The sequence below is a fragment of the Ptychodera flava genome, chromosome 15 (assembly GCF_041260155.1).
Source record: "Ptychodera flava strain L36383 chromosome 15, AS_Pfla_20210202, whole genome shotgun sequence".
Lineage (NCBI taxonomy): Eukaryota > Metazoa > Hemichordata > Enteropneusta > Ptychoderidae > Ptychodera > Ptychodera flava.
The window spans coordinates 32,029,371-32,052,374 of record NC_091942.1 but is presented as its reverse complement, the minus strand read 5'-3'; the positions used below and the strand labels follow the sequence as shown (position 1 = coordinate 32,052,374).

Below are 23,004 nucleotides of genomic sequence, written 5' to 3'. Positions count from 1 at the left end.
TGCATATACCTGTGTATTTTTGCAAGCTACAGCATCACTTTTGCCACCGGTCAACAATCCAGAGATGACTGTCATGCATAAGTATTAAACGTATGTTCTCCTACCATCTTTCCCTTCACAGACCAAAAATTAGATTTGTGCAAAAGTGGTCCAGAAGATGGCGAAAGCGTTCGAGGCCAAATAGTTATAAGTTTAATGTCCCGAGACAGGGGAGGGACAGTTGGCGCAGTGGTGGACTCCAGAGGAGTTCCTTCGTTGATACCAACTCTCTGCAATGGATCAAATGAATTGCCCGAGGGGTGAGTATTTACAAGATTATGCTCTGCCTTGTTTAACAGATCAAAGTTTTAGCAGAGGAACTGGTGTAGAAACCGTGGGTATCAAAGGGGTATCAAATGATAAACTTGTTCTATCTGTGGCAAGGTAAGACAGGAAATGAAAACAATTCTGAACAGGATGTCACAACAATTATCTGTCATATACTCTAGTGCAATTCCTTTTTGCTTGTAAAGAGGAACCGGCCTTGAACAACGGTCACTTTGTATAGACCGATTTATAGAAACATCAGCCTTCCATTCAGCAGGGTCTTGTCTTGCCTTTCCTCAGTGTTCAGTGAAATATGTTTTTCGCACCAGTAACTTGAGCATTGAAGAACAAAAGTGTTGTTGTCCAACAAGACTGACCAAGAATTTGTCTAAAATATTAATTTCATGTTTTTCTGCTGTTGTTATATTGCAAAGGGCCTAAGCCGCAGTTTGAATCTATGTAGTTTTCCTAGCGTGCTATTTCCCATGGCTGATTCAGATCACAGTTGGACTTTGGTAAATTGCTGAAATTTTTGCAAACATTCTGAAGTTCCTTTATCATTTCAGACAAAGGGCTTGAAAAATGATCCCAAACCAGTAATGATTAGCTTTTCATAGCTGATATAAAAAACTTTGAATGCTTTTTATCTGCTCCATTTAATAATTTCCTGACTCTTATCATCATCGGCAGAAACACTATAAACTATTCAAATGAAATTAGAACTCAAAGTCCATTTTTTCTCCAACACTTATCATATTAGACTACCGGTACACGCCAAAATTAGAAATAGGGCATTTTATGTTTCTGACCCAAATTTTGTCATTGTACTGTCTATGGTCTCACCAAATGGTAACTTGAACATAAAAGTTATAATTCTTTTGCTTTTGACCAAATGTGACATGTTCCTTTCGTCATTTCAAGTGAACATTTTCAAGCTATGTACTTTCAGACTGTAGCAGTACATGTACCTTGATAAGTCTGGCGGGCCTTCAGACTGTTTTGTTCCAACCAAAATAAATATGACCTCAGTGCTGAAGTCAAGAGTGTGAGCTGAGCTAATCCTCAGTTGCCTTGGGTCCACAAAGAAAGTCTTTGATCCAAAACCTTGACATGGCGTGTCCTGAGGTCCACATAGATTTACATACTAGGCTGTGTATTTGAAATAGCTGTACATCGCATTGTGTAAGAACAATGTAGGTGTTCGCAATGTCCAGATTTTTCAGTTCACAATGTTTCCTTTCACAGATGGTGTTATTATTCTTGAGATGCTTTCTTTAAGTTCAACCACAGTTCTTCCAGGGACTGTGGTTTGAGGTATAGTGGCTGTGTTGTTTGAAGGTATCTTCTATATCTGTGTTGTATAGATACACTTGTGTTCTCCTCCGTAAAGTACAGTTAAACCTGTTGTTTTTGATAACTTCCTTTTAAGGATATGGGCAGATTTTTCAAAACTAATTTTGAATGAAATTTTATCTGTCTATTAACTCTGTCAGAAATAACGCCCTCTCTATTAGGGGTGATTTAGGTATGTTACCAGAAAGTCTGGCCCGAGAGGGTTATTATTAAACTTCTTTGTTAAGGACACTTTTGCGAATTCAAAGGGTGTAGTAGACTTTAAAAGACTGGTTTTCATTTTATATTTGATTACAATATACCAGCCTTGCTATCATAATGCATTGTTTACAACTTACAATGTGTTTGTTGAAAAAAGAATATAATCCTGACATCAATTCTGTTGTCAGTATTAGCATTTTATGCTTGAACACCAGGCATATCAGCATCATCTGCGAGTTGTACAAGAATATTTTACTGACTGAACATAAATTAGAGAAATACATCAAAAAGTTGGAACTATTGAAGTTGCAAGTTATGTTATAGAGCATTATATTGTCAGTCATTGTACTGAAAACTATTCTGTGGCGATGGCAATACAATGAGTTAAGAAATAACTCTTGGATTTGTCGTTCCACAGCTGGGAAGAGAGAAGGACACCATCTGGAAGAGTACAATTTGTAAATCATGTAACAAGAACTACACAGTGGGAAAGACCCACAAGGCCAGCCAATGAAAACCCCAGTAGCAGCAATGGCTCTAGTTCTAGTAGTAACAGGAACAGTATTAGTCTCAGTAGCGGTAACAGGGCATCCATGTCCCATGAAAGCAATGTGCCCAGCCAGCCACCACCAGGGGCTGGCGGAAACAGCCAGAATGCAAGCAGGGCGCAGTCTGGAAGTGCTGCCAGTAGTGGAGTTCGGAGGTCAAGGTCAACCAGACTTAGAAATTTCATGAATAGGTCGGCGTTACATTCAGAAGCTGATTTACCCGAAGGTTATGGTAAGTGCTTTATATATCTTGAGTGTGTTCTATTCTTTCACTTTCTGAATATGTGCATCAGGTACTACTTATACCTGAGCAAATGTCCCTGGAATAATCAAATCAGAGAATCTTTTCCTTTCGCGTCTTACTTTGAGAAGGCCTACATGGCAATTGATGGTTGCATTTTAACTGTGACGGCTATTATTGGGAAAAGAATTATACAAAACGGCCCTAACATTGAACCATTCATTGCTTTCTTTACATGTCAAGGATATTGATTTCCTCCTTTTTTTAACAGTACACAAATCTACATTTTCATGTTTTTCTCAAGTTTTATATTTGTTGCAAATTTTATGAACTCCTGTATTGCAACACTTGGTTGCCCTTCATCCTATATGAAACCTTTCCAATCTTCTTACCACACTGACTTTATTGTGGGCATAGTATGGATTGTTATAGACAGAACCTGGTTCACAAGTGACATAGTAAAGTAACCCAGTGTGTCTATCCTGCACTTATCATACACTCACTGATCTCAGCACAAAACACACTATTAGTGCAGTGAAGGCTTTGTATTTTTCATCCAGGGTACGATAAGATATATCTTCATAATTTTAACAGGGTCGGTTGGTCCATACACAGGGAAATGGGGAGAATGAGTGACCCGTTTTGCCATCGGGCTTTTGATTCCACCCCATAGTTTTTACCCAGTATGGTGGTGTAGCCTACATACAGGAAGGAAAGGGGGGTTTATTCCAGTATGATACAACAGATCCGTTTTCATGTGTCTTTCAGAGCAAAGAACGACCGCACAAGGGCAGGTGTATTATCTACATACGCAGACAGGTGTCAGTACATGGCACGACCCAAGAGTACCTAGGGAGTTTAGTAGTGCAAATTCACAGGACCTGGGACCATTGCCCACGGGCTGGGAAATGAGAACAACGGCAACAGGCAGGGTGTATTTTGTGGATCACGTCAACAGAACAACGCAATTTACAGATCCAAGACTTTCATCGCAAGTTATTAACCAAATAGTTACAAAGTAAGTATAATCTTGGTTTTGAAATTTGGACTCCTGATTCTGTCATAAAGATTTCATGACAGAATTCGAAGTGTAGTTGTTGATCCTTTGCAAGAAATGGTAACAACAGTTTTAGTGGGCTGAGAGAACTCACCTCTATGGAATGAGAAAACAAATACAGTACGTAAAGCTCGAAGGACCATTGTACACTGGACAATGACTGCAATTTGTACGACCCCGTTAGGATACAAGATAATGACCTTCATCAATGATCCTATTGATTATCGCACACTCTTAAACCAACATAGACAAAATTACCCAATGCAACATCAGGCACTAGTGGAAAAAAGACGAGATTTTGTCAGTTGGAGAAGGAATTAGAAAATTCTCTTCAACATATGGAGACTCAAATATTTTTTCATACTGAATACATGAGCTAGTGACTACTTATGTTCACGATGGAATTTCTGAAGAAATCAAAAATCCATACTCCTTGGAATTTCTTTGTGTTGCCACAGGAGATGGCATCTGACTTGTACAATTCATTTGTAACAATAAACATTTTGCTCACACTTGCATGCCAGCGACATCAAAAGATTTACGCTCTTTTTCAGAATTAATGAAGACTCCAGTCCAGCCCCGAAATACAAGAGGGATTTAGTTCAAAAAATGAAAAATTTACGGGCAGATTTACAAACATTACAGCCTCAAGCTGGGCATTGTAGAGTAGAAGTTTCTAGGGAAGAAATTTTTGAGGTAAGTTGAAACCAATCTTGTGTAGTTCAGTGGTTTGATTTTATCCAGAAGCATTGGCTGCAGATTGTGAATTTTGCTTCAGTTTGTCCTTAAAGTGTGTATGTGGTAACTTTAATGGAGATGGAACACGCTGTGACAAGGAATCAACCTCAATCAGAGTCAGAATACGAATCTGCCGCCAGCCCAGATAAAAACTGCCAAGACTGCTCAGATGAAAAACTGTCAACACACAGTTCATATCCTTTGTATGTATTCAAGCATTGGTTTTCATGAATCTCTACAGAATCAAGTCAGTATTAATTCACATGCAGCATGTCCCTACTCAATACCAATGAAAACTACCCTTGGTTGTTTTTTTCGATCTGAAATTCTGATCTGTTAGTTGTGAAATGATGAAAATGTACGCCGACTGCCTTGCAAAAGCTTCTCATGAATGCTGTCAGCCTCTGCTGTATCTCTTCAAATCCAGTGGAAAAGACACCTCACCCTAGGTTAAAAACCATTATGCATAGACCAGGCTCTGTGACTCCACAATGATCGTTGTCGGGAGTCGCAGCGTAATCCCACAGTGTCATATCTCAGACTGCCCGGAAGCTGTAGTCACAAAGTCTCATCATGCTAAAAGTAGCTTGTGCAGTTAATAAATGGCTTGCCAGGGGACAAGGGGATCACAGGGGCTGCATTATAGGAATCCAATTAAAAATAGAATCAGAAAGGCCGCCACGGAGTCAGGAGGAGACCAGATGACAAGGCAGAGGGTGAGGCTTCACCATGTTCCTCAGACTACGAAGAGATTTGACCCCTTGACCTTCAGGCTTGCAAGATTAGGAAGAATATTGTAATTGGTACTCTAATAAGATTTTTGATTAGTTGGAAGGGGGATGAGACAAGTAGACTGTCCAGCTCACTTTTCAGTCATTTTGTTTTTAAAAGCAGTGATTTTTGCTCATAAAATCTATTTTTTGCAAATAGTTGACAATTTGTTGGATGATCTGTATTGTCTTTTGAAGAAGTAAAAAGCCGTCCAATCACGATAAACGGAAGTAGGGAGTGAAAGCACATTTTGTGCAAGGTGAATTTTGCTTCAAGGAATGCTGCACTATTGTATCCTGGCATTACTTCAAAAAAAAATTGATCAGTTTTTGAAAAAAAATTGAAATCTGCAATGTCCCTACTTACCATATTTAAGTGACAACACTTTTAAGAAGTAGATTCCCCCCCCCCCAAAAAAAAACTGCATTTAGTCAGTGTTTCATCAAACAAAGGTTAAAGTTTTGTCCCAATACAGTAGCATTCCCAGAAAGTATAGCCACCCTAGTAATTTCCTGTATTAAAGACAATGAACAGGCAGAAAAGAAATTTGATAAGCCAGCCTGGGAATTGTCTTCTGATCCATCAGTGGATCCTATGTAAATATGCAGATGTTAGACTAGTCTGCAAGATGCCTTTAATTTCAACCTAATGATATTAGTAGAGTCCCATGGAAAGTGTACTGCAGGGAAATTGCAGGTAATGGATCCGTATCAAATTACAAAGCTTGCTTCCTTCAGGTTCCACAAGGATTGTCCTCTGCATTGTTCGTAGTGTTCTGGATACATGATTTCTGAGATGCTTACCAAAGCACGTTCTTCATATTTTAAAAATTTTCCGATTGTCACCACCATACAAAACATTCCATGAAATCTCATAGGAATAACACAAGGCTTTTTGTGCAATGTTAACACTTTGAGTGCCGTAATTTTTCCCATCAAAATGTGAGTGCTAAATTTTACAAATTTTTATGAATTTTTCTGTAATTTTGTTGATAATTTTGGACCAAATGGTCATAAAATTTCATTTGCTACAGTTTCTTATCAAAATTTTGGCAAAAATTTGAAAAAAGTTTACTGGGGTACATTTTGTAAAGGCGACAATAATTGACTTTGGCGCTCAAAGGGTTAAGTTAATAATGACCCTGAGCTGAAGTAATTTGGAGGCACAGAATGTTGAGTTTTCAATGTAACCATGCTGGATACGTGTTGAGGTTTGCAGTCTGGGAGTAGCTGTAAGGTACTAAGCATACATTCGAAGCAGACACCAGAAATTACATTGCCATGCTCGTCAGCATGTATTCAAGGCTTATACCAGAAATATGCCAAGGCGTGCAGTTTGGTAGATTAGCCATCAGCTAATTAGCGCATGTTTCATGTAGACACCGGAAATAATGTTGCCTAGGACCTTTATCATCTATTTCCAACGCATACTGGGAATATGGCAAGATGTGTAGTTTGGCAGATCAGCCATGAGCACCACAGTCAATTTTTGTCGCCTTTATGAAATATAACCCCAGTCAAATTTTTTCAGATTTTTGCCAAAATGTTGATGAAAAACTGCAGCCAATGAAATGTGATGTCCGTTTGGTCCAAAATTATCAAACAATTACAGAAAAATTTACAAAAACTGGTAAAATGTTGCACTAAAATTTTGGTGGGAAACATTACAGCACTCAAAGGGTTAAAGAGAATATGTTACCTATGCACATAATGAATTATACTGCCTCATTCTCTATCACATTTATCTTGCGCCATCTTCTTCACTGCCTCATTCTCTATCACATTTATCTTGCACCATCTTCTTCACCTGTTGTATCTGTAAGCAGGGCTAAGGATTTACTTTGTCAACTGCTATATGTTTCAATGTGCGGAATATTTTCAGTGACTGTAAGATAACATGAAATAGGGAAAAATTATGCCGGAGGAATGTTTTACTGTAAATGTTTGAAACCTTGACTAGCCCTTTCAGTGTGTAATTGTTCTGAAGTGGCTTGTTAAACTTCCTTGGCAAAGGAATTTTGAAATATTTTGTCTCTCCAGTGACAATTTAATCCTGGTTCTCCCAAGGTTATATTTATTTCTATGGTTTGCCTATGGAGCCTGGTAGAATGAGGATTAACCTGTTCACCCCCCACCCCACCCCCCATTTTCCCTGTAAATAAGTCCACACTCACCATTGTTAACAATGGGTTTGAGTCAAACCATGGTTATGAAAGGGTTGAACAGTCTTCTGAACACCCTACCACACACAAAACTATACTCTGCTTTTGCACACTGTACATCTCAAATGAACAACCCATGGACAATCTTTCTACTCTGAGAAAAAAAACATTTCGAATGACACTGCTATAAAAATTAGTCAGTACACCATAACTCTGTACTGCAGGCATTACTGTGAGTTATCGCAGCCTTACCTACTAAATGGTGATGACAGTGGTAATGATTGCGTAGAAACTTTTGGTTTGTGTAAATGTCACTTTTGACTCTCATAACAAGGTCAGGTATGCCTTTCAAATGGAAATAGACCCCTGCGTTTCGGTTCACAAACACATGCAACTTACACTTCATAAACAATACACTTTTAGGTGTTTGGAAAGTGGGAAGATTTTAGGAGTCATGTTTTACGAGCTCAACCACCATTCTCCGGTACTTCTCAAAAAAGCTAGCAAATGGAACAAAAACTTATGTATCAGGAAAGGCAACTTGATGTGGACTTTTGTATGACCATTAATGTAATTGTAATCACAAAAGCAATGTATTACAGCCAGTTCTGTTACATATTTCATTTTTCAAGAAGTTTGAAACTTCATCCAAAATGGAAAGTGACAAGACATTGATAGTTTGATAGAGTGAAGGTTTATGAATATGCACGTATTATATATCGTAAATCATTGTTATTTCCAGCTGCTCGTCAGCATTTTGCCGTCAAGCATTACCAGGAAATTACGTGGAATGATGCTTCCTCTAGGAGAACTAATTAACCCATAATATTTCCATTTTGTGATTTTGCCGACTAATTTTGACTTGCAACCCGTTCCTTCTCAAGTAGTTTGAGGCAACCTCGTTTTTAACCTTTGACCCGGCATCACAGACTACCCCAAGTCGTCATGCAAATGAGGTCGTCTATACTCCTGAAGCCAGACAGTCTGCATGTGATCCATTACCCAATGCTTACCTGTCTTCAGCTGCCCGATTCAATCATCATTTTAACCACTAATTGCTCCTTGCCCAGATTGGCAATGGCGACATGACCTTATAACCGAAGTACTGTCTAAATCTGCATGTGATAAAACTTTAACAGATAAATACAGGGACATTTTTGTGTGCATTTTCAAATAAATTTCAGCTGCTGTATAGCTGTTAAGAAAGCCACATTGTCGTTGAACACCAATTCCATTTTTCCAGTGGTCATTATGCTTTTAAATTAATTCAACCCTTCTACAGTAACTGTAAATTCTCTGTATGTTTGTCTACCAAATACTGTTTAAGCCTGTTACCCCTATTTACCAATGTAGAGGTCCAAATCAGTGAAGGCAATAGTATTGGACCCAAGTATGATGGTGAAATGGTTAAAATGATGGGATTGGTGCAAACTTGTTAAAGAAATTAAGATGAAACATCATTGACAATGACAAGTATATCAGCAGAGATCAAAATGCGTTTGTAGTTGTGAAAATAATTACTCATCGAAAATGTCACTTTTTTGTTCAATTCCAGGAATCATATAGGCAAATAATGAAGATGAGGCCCAAGGATCTACGGAAACGACTCATGATAAAGTTCCGGAGCGAGGAAGGGTTGGACTATGGTGGCATTGCCAGGGAATGGCTTTATCTACTGTCACATGAAATGTTAAATCCTTACTATGGACTTTTTCAATACTCAAGAGATGATATCTATACTTTACAAATCAACCCTGACTCAGGAATCAACCCTGTGAGTATCCCATCAGCCTTATCCACACTATGGCACTGAGATAAAACAACACTTGTTATTGGCTGGTTCTGCTAAATATATTGTAGATTGCAGAGTATGGACCTCTGAGAAAGAATGTTTCATACAAAACCCATGATGGTAGATCTTTTAGAGGAATTGTGTCTGTGGCACTCTTTGTGGACAGTGCACACAACTTCTTTCATAAATCTGCAAAGTGTATTAATTTTAAGCATTATGTATGCAAATACAGATACAATATCTTGTAAACTACATAGAGCTTTGCTAAATGCAGAGAAAGAGAGAATAATATATTTTGAATCATGAATTAATATTTGTGCTAGAAGGTATGAAGTGTTTGGGATCTGTACCAGCCCTTTGAATGTGTCTGTTTTGTTGTCTTCTTTATCTGAGGTGAACGCATACAAAATTTGTCATTATTAATACACAATAAAACCACAAATAGGACAAGACTTCTAGAACTTCAGCAAATATTTTTCAAAACCACGGTATATAAACTTCTCACTAGCTATAAAAAAACCAGGATTGAATCAGTAAGATCAAAGTAAATGTGGAAAAGAAAGGGCTAGTGGATTTCCTGTTGTTTGGTAATGGTGTTTACCACCGTAGTGGTGTGCGCAACATTGATTTGTATCGTGAAAGTATTGTATAAGCTCAATCAGGCTTTTCTGTAAGCTCTTCCAATTGTATTCAAAACACAAATTGGACTGAGTCTTGTTGTGACAAATTTTGTGTGGAAGTTGAAATGGCTGACACGGCTTTACCTGTAATGCGTGAAACTGCGTTTGTCATGGCAACACAATGGCAGCCCGGGTGGGAGAAGTCGCCATTTAATGGTTGGTTGGGCACTATTACAGGGCTGTGATTATTTGGTTATTTCTGCCCTATCTGCCTTAGTGATGACAGATAGTGAAAGGTGAATTCACAAGAAAGGCCCAGCCATTTACTGTGGGTTGTTAGGAGTTTTGTGGCGACACACAAGGTCATAAGGTCAGAGTGAGGTTGTCAGTTGACTTCTGAAATGCTTTGCGTTGGAAGCTACTGATCCACAGAGATTGTCCAGTAGATGGTCATTTAAACATCTTACAAAAACAATAACAGATCCCCTGGTTAGGTTTTTAGAAAGTGAAAAACGATATATTACATTTTGGTGTGTGGTTGATTTAATAGAAAAGGTTGTAATTAGAATGTCCGTTTTGTGTCTAGAGATTTCATTCATTCTTGCACATTCTAATACCTGGTACTCCTCAACATTTCATCATTTTAGAGTAACAATCGAGGTAGATGGCTAGATTTGAAATGGTCGCATACCATTATCAAGAATAATGTCAGCAGATTTTGTATAAGCACATGCTTTTGAATGCACGTCAGAGTCATTGAGCCCAACTAATTTGAATCAGAATTTTTACGTCTTTCACATGTAAGAGATGGTAGATGAGTTCATCACTATGTCGCCACAGCCTGTACATATAAATATACACAAAACAAATGGATTGTAATTTGAGTTATTTGATTTCTACTCCCATTTGGAGCAGAGCAAGAGGTGAAATACCGATAGGTATGAATCACATTGACTTGAAGTATCTTGAAATACAGATGTAGGGTTGGCAGGACTCTGTTTACCGATTTCAGAATCAGGAAAGAAAGTCCCACTACGGTTCTGTGAAACTCCACCCATGCTGCAGTAATTTTGTTTTCAAATAAAAATTTTCTGTCACATGAAAGTTCGTAGGGCAGATACTACTGTGTATCAACACTGAGAAAAAACATGTATCTCAGGAAATGGAAGCTGAACATAACTTAAGGGCTTCATATCAATCACCAAGACGGCTGTATAAACTGGTGTACATGTGTGACAGCTAGGATAATTCCCTGTCTGGTCAACTGAAAAATATATATAGACAGAGGTGTCATTTAATGTTTGGTCTTAAATCTATTTTACTTTCAATGCTCCTTTTATTGTACAGCTCAAAAATACAATATCCCCCCTGGTGAGTGGTGTATAGAAACAGGATGTCAGTTAGACCGAGTTAGGAACTAACCATTATGTCTTGAGAGGGGTGTTATAAGGCAAAGAATAGGCAAAGTTTTATTAATCCTTTTCCTGTCAGGTTTATCTGTCTCTATCAGGTCATGTTGATTAAAGCCAGTAAAATAACATTTCCTGTATGAAATGTTTTAATTGACAGTTCACCATTGAAAGATCCTTAAAAATATATATATAAACATGATGTTCACCGACTTGTCGTACTAGGGCATACATAAACATGGTGCTTTTCATCGACTTGACTGGAGAGATTTCGTCACAACAGCATTAGTCATAATGTTGAATAGAATGCCTTTATGTTTAATGTTCTTGAATGTCTTGACTCTCAGAGGGGTAAATTCTTCATGTTTTGACACCGTGATCTCTTTCTACCTAAATTTGTCACTTTACTGTTTAGTAATGTAAAATACATTATTATCGTCTTTGTAACAGCAAACAAACTGAATTTTTTTTTCTGCAAAGTTTGATTTTTGTGTTCATGTTTGACTACTGTGCAGTTGTTACCATTGCTTAGATGTTACAGTTCAAAATTGTCGCTAGCTGCTGTATGCATGACATACTATGTTTATCGAATACAGCATTGCAAATGGAATTATCTTTGACAGTTTATGGTTTGCTGTCTCTTTGAGAAAGTTACCAACAAATCAGGAAATTTTGCCAATTTTGAAATTAATTGAACTAATTCTTACAATTAAAGGAAAACTAGTTCTCTTTTCCATGATAATTAAAATTGTTTGTTCTGTAGTAATGGACTAATAATTGACTTGTCTCAATTCAATGTAGGATTGATGGACTTTCGGAAATCAATTTACTTTTAATCATTAAATCTAGAACATCATGTCATAACTGTATGCTGTTTGGTCAGGCTTTGTATTTGAACCAAGTATTTCTCAATCTCATGCGATAATATGCACCTTGAACTTCAACCCATACTTTACGTTCATTTATCAAAATTTTTTATTACAGAAACGAATAACCTCAATTTTTAGCCATATCAGAAATTCAAAATGGCTGCCATTCAGTGCATGAACCCTTGAGGAAAAAAAATTGAAATTTTTTAATTTCACAATAACATGTCCTGCAAAAGCCATATTTTTTTCAACAATTTTCACAATGAGTCAAGGCAAGCTGCAGACTAGCAGATAATAGCGTTGATTTCGATTTCAGGTTTGTTACTTAATATAGCCGCGACATCAGATAATGCTGCCTAAAATTCAGACAAATTTTGTTGTTGGATGCGTGGCTGTTATTGCAGCTTGTAGTCTGAGCTATAAATTCATATGAATAAGTGTGACTTTTAGTAGCCATTGTAACACTAGCAGGTTCAATTTTCGTCATTTATGCAGAAAATGCAGATAAATATTTATTTATGCATAATAATGAGAGAAAAAAATGACGTCATCTGTGATCGGCACTATTGTAGGATTTTGAATGTCTGAATATCCGTTCCCAAGGCACACTCTGCTTTTTGAATTATAGCACCAGTCAATATTGCAGCATGTACAGAGAGAATAGCAAGTCTGAACACTGGCGGTAATATTTCACAAGCCACGCTTGGATTACGTCAACACATGTTTAATAATTGATCATAATTATTATTTTATGATGTCTAAAACAGAACATTGTTAGCCAAGTAGAACGTAAAATTCTTTCAAGTGTTGTTTCAGCAGCTGTGGAGCATTTTTTCGACATGAAAGATTGGTGTACCTTTTACTTTCACCATACTTTTGAAATGTAGCTGACTGTGTTTTGTAGATCTGTGCCCTGGCTCAAGTAACTACTTAAATGTTCAGTTCGTTTCAATCGTCAATTTAATCCCGTATCCAGTGAAGCTTGAACTAATTACTTAAAAAAGGATTTTGAAAAAAACTGATATGTAAAGCAGGTTTTAGATACTAAAAAGAACAATACAAAATTTTTTCATTTGTGCATATAAAGTGTCATAAAATAGGTAGTTTTATATAGAAAGCAAAAAGTTCCTTTGTGGTGTAAAATTAATGACATTATTGTGTAGAGTACACATGATTGTACAGCTCATAGTTGATATAATGCAGTCAGGCATTGTGAGAATGGATATGGTAATATCATAACATCTTGAGTTGCAAGAGAAAGTACCCCAGATATTTGCTTCTCTGAAGTTTTAATATTTCAAAAAATATTAATTTTTTTTAGGTTTTGCTTTCCAGTCATTTTGCTTTACTATCAAATTCTTCTTAACATTTACGGTAAAATATCAAAGACACACTGAGATCACATTTTTTGACCTTTCAGTCAGAAAACAAATTTTGCAGGACTTTTATTAATTAATTAGTTAATGAAGCTTGTAGATGAGGACTAGAAAAAAATTAGTAATGAATTTTCTGAACATCTATTTTTAGGGTGAATTGAATTCCTGCAAGTATGAAGTATGCACAGTATGTGACTGGGCCTTGACTGTCACAGACATCTGTGAGACCGATATTTAAATTTAGTACCAATACTAAACTATCATGCCAGGGTGTCGCAGCATATGACTTTCTAGTGCAAAAACAACGTGCCAACCCACTGTCAGTGTATTTATAGGAGCTAATTAACTGCAAAATTCTGAATTCAAACATTACACAGATAGCAGTGTGTTTAAACCTCATGGCCTCCTGTATAATACAGAACGTGACTTAATGTGATATGAAATTTAATTGCCGGCCTTTTGTCCCCATTTTGTTTTTAAAAAGGGGGAATGTTGTTGTACAAGATTAATGTGAAAGTTTAACTGCTGGTTAGGGACTGTGTATCAATGCCGTCTGGCAGATTGTCTGTCCACAGGGATGTCCTTTGGTTGATTGGAGACACAGTCTCATAACTGGCGACGTCAGAATTGTTGAATTTTGTGGTTAAGGTGAGACAGTGAGACTGGCATATCAGACGATACCACAGGTGTGTACCAAGGTCGCCCTAGATTTTCTAAGGGGGAAGCTACTTGGCTAAATAAGCCCATGATCTACTCTCACTGTGAAAATATGTGGTGGCCTTATTTTCACACCTATCGTCTAGGTTGTGACCTTCAATACGTGCCGTACCTTCAAGGAAGCCACATAGTCTCCACTGAATTGGCCTAATACGAAGCCTAACATGATGGGGATAAAAATTTTAGATCCATTTTAAATGCAAGTTTTTTGGTGACAAATGCTGGAATAGATAAAATGTCAGAGAACAGTGTTTCATAAATAACAAATAGACAAAGTGAGGTCACATTTGTTGGTTTTTTGTTGTTCCTTTTCCATAATTCATAATTTGTCATTTCTAAGGAAGGAAAGATCGATCATGTCTATGTCCTCTCTATATTGGAAACGTGTTTAGAGTGTGGAATTTATATGACGTCATAAATGGATCAGTTCCCCCAAACAGATTTTAAAAATGCATGTTAGTGTGGTGATTCGTTCATAATTTGACTGGAATTAATTTGAAATTAAAGCTCTGAGGCTTGAAATTTTATCCATCAGTGTTTTCAAAGTCACAGTTTTTGTCCATACATTTCTGTGTTTCTAAAAGTTTGTACAGTTCGCTTTGAACTGTTTTCACAAAAATGTTTCAGATTCAGGTTTGATGTATTTGGATTTATTTGCATTTCAAATAGTTTCATTGAGCATATGTAGCAATTTATAGGAAAGTACACTAATGTGAAACTTTGAAAGTTGAGTTCTAATTATGTGATAAATTTCCTGGATCTTTGACACATTTGCATGTTTTATTGCTAGCATTTAAAGCTGAATCAATACTGAATTTGAAAACAAATGTTTTATTGGGGTGATGAGTAATGTTAAAAGATGTGATGGGAATTTTATAGGAACTCGTGCCATATAGATGAATACATGGATACATAATGCATTAGCAAATAAATGGCAGAAGTCAGTTACTAATTCTCTCTCTCTCTCTCTCTCTCTCTCTCTCTCTCTCTCTCTCTCTCTCTGGCAGGATCATTTGTCGTATTTTCATTTTGTGGGTCGTATCATGGGAATGGCAGTGTTTCATGGCCATTACATCGATGGCGGTTTCACCATGCCGTTCTACAAGCAGCTACTTGGGAAACCAGTCAGCTTAGATGACATAGAAGACGTTGATCCGGAACACTACCAGAGTCTTGTGTGGATGCTGTAAGTTCAAACGGCAGTGCAGTGTTGTTACGTTTTGTAAACATCTCATTTTAAATGCCAGAGGCCAGTATTTTCTCCATGGCATTATGCACAGAAATGATGTATTCAAGAAAAATCTGAATGTGTTCAACATAGACCTCACAGAGTCTGACATTTCATTACTGTTTCTGATTTTGAACAGATGTGATCTGAACGTTTTGTGTCAGGCTAATTTGCTGTATTCGAGGAAATCCGAAGGAAGTGGGACGTACGACTGTACTGCTTGATACATCAACAATTTTCAAATGCGTCCAAACTCCCCAGCTCACATTACAATAGTGCCAGTGATGAACGTTTGATCTTTTAGAACTTAAAATTCATTGGGCCTTTGAATAGCAAATTTCTGGGAAAATCTTATAGGTTTTAATCAATTTTGTGCCGTAGTCAAATATTAACCATTGTATTGAAATATAGTACCTTGCTGAGTATGTTATATAAGACAATTATAATATTACTGCGAACGTCAAAATGAACCGGAGATCAACTTTGATAAGCCCCTATCAATTTCCCTCGCAATCTTCCAATATCCCTAGGAAAACACCGAGGTACTTTGGTTAGTGTTGCTGATAAACAGCCAATAAACATACAAGGCGCCTGCTGTGTTACTGCCATTCGATCTCCCTTCTATTTCTGGCTCCCTTTCCGGAAGAAACCATTTTGAAGCCCAAAGTGGTTGACAAGAAATGAAATAAAGCATGCGATTTTAAGACCTTTAATTGTAATATTAATTTCAAACTCGATTTTTCACAGAACTTGTTTTGCATTGTTACGTGCGTTGATCCTGTTATCGTGAAGTATTTCCCATATGCAGTCATGTCACATGACATACTTTACCCAAACTTGAATAGTAAATTCCATGAGCTTGCAAAGTAAACAAATGTCAGTGTAAGAGCACATGGATAGGCAATAGCAATGTTTCAAGTACAAGTTGAATTCCACGGTAAAATTAGAAACATTCACTCGGAACGACTGAGATACAGCCAGTTGGTATATCTAGTGACAGACAATGTCGTTGTACTGAGTGAGGCCCTGATTTGACTCTCGGCCGGCCGGTGAACTTATACTCGTGGAAATGCCCAGTTCTCCAGTATTTCATTATGACATCGTTCACAGTGCTGAGCATGCAATGCATTTCTGTGGCGATACTGGTTTGGGAAACGCCTGTCAACCATTTTTCTATGATGGTCTTTCTTGCCCAAAAATCCATTGTAAGGCAAATTGACGTCGACAGAGACAAAAATATTCTCACGATTTTATGAACTGGCATACACTGATTACATCTGGGTCTCTCTATACTGGACCTAATGCAGTGCACATACTGATCGACAACCATAGATAAGACAGCAAAACTCAGCCAAAATTTCAGAGATTAACTGACACTGTGTTTTATATCGCTGTTTTAAATCAAACTGATTACACAATCTCTGGATACAGAAATGGCATTTTGGTGAAATTTCAGCATCAAAAAAATCCTAAAACTTGACATGAGGACGTCATGTGCCGATCAACAGCATAGTTCACGTGTGAACTGGCATTTATTGACTCATGCCATGGACTACATAGAGAGTAGAGAAACTGTCGATGATTGACTGCACGGAAAAGCAGTCTGCATCTTGTGAAAACAACAACATAGCAGTGAAAATTGTAATAGTCACCAGTAAAACTCTTCACAGATGAAAGGATAATTGCTTCAAACTAAGAAACTTCATGTCCAGAGAATGAAAACTAACATCGTGGTCCGTGAATGAAAATAAACAATGGCGGACGTTACTGTGTAATGAACTATACTATTTAGGTGACGGGGTGGGCAGGGTCAAAGGATCAAGAAAGTACTGGAAAATCATGTCATTTTCCTAACGATTCTGTCTCAGGAACTCCAGCGTCCCATTGTTTTGTGGTATATAACATGTGTGCCATGAGCTTCGTTGAATACACTGATATCAAACAGCCATAGCTGTAAACTGGCGCAAAATGGTTTGATCCATGCAGAAGCTTGCATAGGGAGATCGAATGGAGATAGCACAGCAGGCACAGTGTATGTTTACTGACCAAAGTACCTCGGTGTTTTCAAAGGGGTATTGGAAGATTGCGAGGGAAATTGATAGGGGCTTATCAAAGTTGGTCTCCGGTTCATTTTGACGTTCGCAATAAAACTGAGCACTGGTACTGTGTCAGCCTCGTTGACGAGGAGATCATTCATCATGCTTTAAGTGCCCAGAATTTGTTTGTATGCACTTGAGAGCTAGCATAGCAGTATTTCCTGGTGCTCAGAATATGAGTTGGCAAAGTTTGCCCGGAGTAAGAAAATCCAGAGCTTATTACATGAATTGCTAAGTAATGTTGCTGCAGGTTGTCTGGTCAGGTAGAGGAAGTCAACGAATCACAGACCTCGGGGATGTAACCTTGTTATATACTCTTACAAACTGTAGCTATTCAGTTACGGCAAATCTCCAGGCTGGTTTAGATCACATTGAAAACGTACAGGCTTTGCTATGCTAGGGTTAGCATAATAAGACTTTCACCCTATGAGCACCAAAGTCAATTTTTGTCGCCCTTATAAAATCTACCTCAGTCAATTTTTGTTAGATTTTTAGCAACATTTTGATGAAAAACTGGCTGATGAAATATTGAGTTCATTTGGTCCAAAATTATCAGAAAATTCACAGTGAAGTTCATAAAAATTGGTAAAATGTTGCACTATAATTTTGGTGGGAAAAAATACAGCGCTCAAAGGGTTAAGTGGTAACCTATCCATGAAACATTCTGTGAATTGTGGGAAGGCAGTATATCAAGGATACAAAGCATATATGGGAACAGTATTTGTACTGAGTCTACACACTTTGACAAAACTTGCATATAATTTGAAGATATAGAAAATTCCAGAGCAGGATTTTCATCTACCATCAAATATCAATTCGTGAAATTTAGATAAAATTTGCATGTAAAGTTCTGCTGTTGTGAAATAGCTTTCAGTAGTGTCTGAAAGGCAATCTCTCTGACATTCACGCCTGTCTGAGCTGACCTTCTCACTGTAGGGTCATCACAGGTTTGAATCTTCAGCTTCAGTGACCAGTGATCATTTTGACATGATTGTCCCTAGAGCAAGGTTATCTAGCAATCAACATATTGGTTAATGTGGGGCAAGGCTGCTTACAAATGCCTGTCTCCTGTCATGGACAGACCCAGTTTCGCCTGTCACATGAATTCACGCTTTTTCACCTGTCATATAAACAGAAGAATCGTGCTAATCATTACCCTTTGTTGTTTCATGTTTCAGTGAAAACGATATTACGGGTTTTATAGAGAACACATTTTCAGTGGAACACAGTGCCTTTGGTCAGATAACATCGTATGAATTAAAACCTAACGGCAAAGATATTCCGGTGAATGAAGACAACAAGAAAGAATATGTCAAGTGAGTTAAACCAAGCATTTCTTGAATCTTTGTATTCAGATGATGTGTATCCAGTGCTACCATTGATTGCAGTATACAGGGTTTGCAAAGCTGAGCTGTTTGGTTGGGTCGATCTCCATGACATCAAAGATACATATTCGCAGCCTTATCAACCAGTCGTCTCTTTCAAACCCTCCACACCAACCTCTTCAAATTCCATTCTCTTCAAATTCCGTCATCATCCCTGTTCAGCTTAAGTAGAATTTAAAAATATCAGTAAAGTGTGCATGAAGTCTGATGGCATTTCAAGTGGTAACTGTTGCAGACACCAAGTCTGTTATTTCGAAACGTTACCTTTTAAGGTTTATTCCAAGCTGTTGTTGTTTTTTCATGACAATCCTAACTCACCATGGAAAGGAACCAGTCTATTCTCATTCTTTTAAAACCTTCATAAGCATGAATATCGTCCTTCGCAAACCTCAAGTCAAGTCTGTTCACTGTATTGATTCCATTGTTTCTTGGACTGCATTTACAATGGGGATGTAGTACCATGTCCTGTGTAAGTGAGAGGTCAAGAAGAGGCCAACAGGGCAGACTTTTTAATGTTGCGGAAATTAGACATAAAAAGTGAAAGCTGATGTAATTTTGTAAACAATTTGACATTTTTTACCCACAGGGCATGTTTGATAGATGCCCGTCTGTTTATTAAAAATAGCTTTACATATGTTCAAGAAGGTAACTGTTATTTTGCCAATGACGAGCAAAGTTTGTGGTTGAACGTTTGGTTGTAATCATTGAAAAGCTAACATCAAGGCATGCAGCTATGTAAAATGTCAAACCAGTGGTGGCAAAAAAATTTCCAAGACAATCCATACTGTTGACTGTAGTTGATACAAAAGTTAAACCGCAAAGGCTGCCAGTACCACTGTGTCCTAGGGTCACTGTCCAGTATGGACTAGTGAACAGCCTATCAGGAATGCTTTCGCAGACAAGTGCCAGACACCACAAGGAAAGAAAATATCAGATCTTGAAATTTCCGTAATGTTTGAAGAGATTGTGCTGTACTCGGCGGCCTTATCACCAAGGTTCAATGACCTGGTGGGGTGTTTACATTGATGAATAGATGTTTTCAGAATTTTGCCTTTTACCCTTAGAGAAAAATAATAGCAATAATTACGTCATAAAAAGAGTAATATGTCTTATGTGGGTGTAACCTGTCATCCTGGGTGTTGATGATTCCATAAATCAAAATGTATTTGATAATGTAGAGATGTAAACAGTAGGATTATCTTACAAACAGTGCAGTCCCTTTGAGGCTGGTTTAACTACAGTTACTAGCAGTCACTGGAATCATTTGTCAAAGATTTATTGTCAACACATTCCTGGTCTTCTGAACTGAATTTCCAATATAAAGTAAAGACCAATTCCCCGAAAAAAAATTCTCTGACATATTCTCCCAAAAAAGGGCAATTTTGTACATCTGTTAATGCAAGATAAATATTTTAAATAATTTCCTTTATTATTCAGACACATTCATGTTGCAAGCCTGATCAATATTGAGATTTCAGTGAATGGACCATTTTCATGACCCCTGGATGACCTTACATCATAGCATTTTCATTGGTCTGATCCATCATATTGACTGTACACTTTGTAACAGCCAGCATTGATCATTGAGTCTGATATTAAACTGCAATGAGTTGTCACACACACTTAAATGAAAAATTGTGCATTTTCCCCATCTAAAAATATGGAATTTTGAATTCCACATAGAATAAAAATACTAGTACGTAAGATCATAAAGGGTTTGCTATTTCAAGCAGTACCTGACCACAAATTTACCGAAACAACTCTCACATGGTTTCATCATCACCCAGTCATAACATCATGATATCAGCAGTGATAACTGGCTGGGTCATCGATCCGTCAAATGCAACCTTCCTGTTGGCGTGGACACTTAACACGATTCTGTCTTATCTTTTCTCATTACCAGATTATATGTACAGTGGCGATTCATGAGAGGCATAGAAGCTCAATTTCAAGCACTCAAGAAAGGTTTTGAAGAACTTATACCTCCCCATCTCCTTAGGCCATTTGATGAGAGAGAGTTAGAGGTCTGTGTCCTCTCTGCTAAAAGTTTATAAGTCAACGATGTTCGCTGAATGTTGTGTCTAATGTTACTCATAAATATTCAGGAGCAGACAGTGTCATAGCGTGTGTACAATTCTATCACTTTCATACATGAGTAAAGGTCTGTGAGGACTGGAGGAATGCCCACCCTGTTGTTGTAAACGTCACATTTGATTTCTGGGATGTTCTGTCATATTTCCTTGCATGTTGGTACACGGAACATAACAGCTGCATTCTGCCAACGTGGTTGAATAACAATTTCCGGTGTGCCCTCTGATTTCTGAATTCTTTGAGTCAATTTAGGAATTTCTCGACATTTCCTCGAGTCAAAACTACACCGTGTTACCATGTTAAATTGAAAATAATCCAGTGTAAGAGTCAGCAACTAAACCCTTAGGTCAGAAGTGAATCAAATCAACCCAGAGAGCATACTGATAATTTCTCCTTACAAGAGAATAATACACATGGGGCAAGCAATGAAGGATAAAAGTCACTTCTCTGTGTCCATTTGAACTTGAACTAGGCATTGTGAAATCTTTTTGATTTTGCTACTTTCTTTACATATCTGTGCTGTATCTGTACTCTAACTGGGTAGAGTTACCTCTCTTGGTTTGTGGCCGGCAAAATTTCACCTCCGTGGGAATAGTCACCTAATGCGTTGCCTATGTTTTTACCCACACAGTTGATGATAAGTGGCTTGGGTAAAATAGACATCGACGACTGGAAGAGCAACACCAGGCTCAAACACTGCACGCCGGACAGTAACATCACCAAGTGGTTTTGGAGAGCCGTGGAGTCCTTTGATGAGGAAAGGAGGGCCAGACTCTTACAGTTTGTGACTGGCACATCCAAAGTACCTTTGCAGGGTTTCAAAGCACTTCAAGGTGAGATTGACAATCATTCCCGTCAGAAACTTGATAGATGTGAACCAGATGTCACCAAAAAGAGACATAAAAATGAAAATTATTACTACTTGAATAATAAGGAGGCTAATCAGTTGTAATTTAGTTGACTCCTAAGCTAGCTGTGTAACTTGACCCGTGCACCACCATGGTTTGGCCCAAACCCATTATTATCAAAAGTGAGTGCGGACCTGTTCTCAAGGAATTATGGGTAAACAGGTGTACTTGCCTCTGAGCTGATTCTTCTTGTTTTGAACACCAAAAATGATGGTGACATGTGTAATGTTGACAAATGTGTACATGATTTGAACTTTACAATAAACATCATACAGAGAACATATGTTGTCTGCGTGCCTAGAGAATTTTTTTTTTGTAACAAACAAGTGATACTTTGTTACAAGTGGTGTATCAACAAAGCAATATGGATGTGTTGACACTGTTTTTGAAAACACAATGTATTATGTCATTGCATGATGTTATTCTCCTTGCTGCAGGATCTACCGGTGCTGCTGGGCCTAGGTTATTTACAATTCATCAAATAGATGGTCCAACCAATGCTCTTCCAAAGGCCCACACTTGGTAAGTATAACATCAGCATCGACTTGGCTACAGATGACAGGCTGGGGTGACATTGACGACACCTCTCTAATAAAGACACCTGTCTATTAAGAACAGAGTTGCAGGCCAAATGCTTCTACTCGCGGAGGATTTTCCCTGCGTATTAAAGATATCCATCTGTTAATGGCACCTTTTTATATAGCCAAAGGCATTCTTAATGGACAATGTAGCTGTCCATTTTATGAGATAGTAATTCTTTCATTATGAGTTTTAACTCTTTGATTGTATGAAGTTGTAAAACACTTGCATTAAATTACCATCTTCTCCATCAAAACAACTGTCAATGTGTAGAGTGGTGTCGAGTGGGAATTTCAAGTATTTACAAGTAGAAGTCACATTCTAATCTCGTATGCGTCCTCAGAAGAATTTAAGCGTCAGTTTGGACCCTGCACCCCAGTCATTCATTCAGAAGTAGAGTGATAGAAAACTATCGCTGTTTATTATCAGAGAAAACTATTAAATTGTTATTTGTTGTGGAAGTTTTGTTGCACCCTGTGTAATTCATTGCCTACCTAACTTTTACCTAGGTCACCTATTGTCTTCTATTACTTGCTGGGTCAGTGCAGGAAGATTAAA

The 23,004-nt window shown here is 37.7% G+C and overlaps 2 protein-coding genes across 2 annotated transcripts in view; one reads left to right on the top strand and one right to left on the bottom strand.

The window, feature by feature from the left end:
* LOC139151902 (probable endonuclease 4) overlaps positions 1-23,004 on the bottom strand; it is a 577,101-nt gene that overhangs the window by 50,837 nt on the left and 503,260 nt on the right. The gene's annotated exons all lie outside the window — the stretch shown is intronic.
* The window catches only part of LOC139151901 (E3 ubiquitin-protein ligase SMURF2-like), a 53,613-nt gene that overhangs the window by 27,592 nt on the left and 3,017 nt on the right, over positions 1-23,004 (top strand). The window contains exons 5-14 of the mRNA XM_070724939.1: positions 122-299; positions 2,279-2,640; positions 3,418-3,667; positions 4,261-4,402; positions 8,932-9,150; positions 15,167-15,345; positions 18,662-18,799; positions 20,772-20,892; positions 21,591-21,792; positions 22,305-22,389. Of these exons, the coding sequence (XP_070581040.1) occupies positions 122-299; positions 2,279-2,640; positions 3,418-3,667; positions 4,261-4,402; positions 8,932-9,150; positions 15,167-15,345; positions 18,662-18,799; positions 20,772-20,892; positions 21,591-21,792; positions 22,305-22,389 (1,876 nt within the window). The remainder of the gene's footprint in view (positions 1-121; positions 300-2,278; positions 2,641-3,417; positions 3,668-4,260; positions 4,403-8,931; positions 9,151-15,166; positions 15,346-18,661; positions 18,800-20,771; positions 20,893-21,590; positions 21,793-22,304; positions 22,390-23,004) is intronic.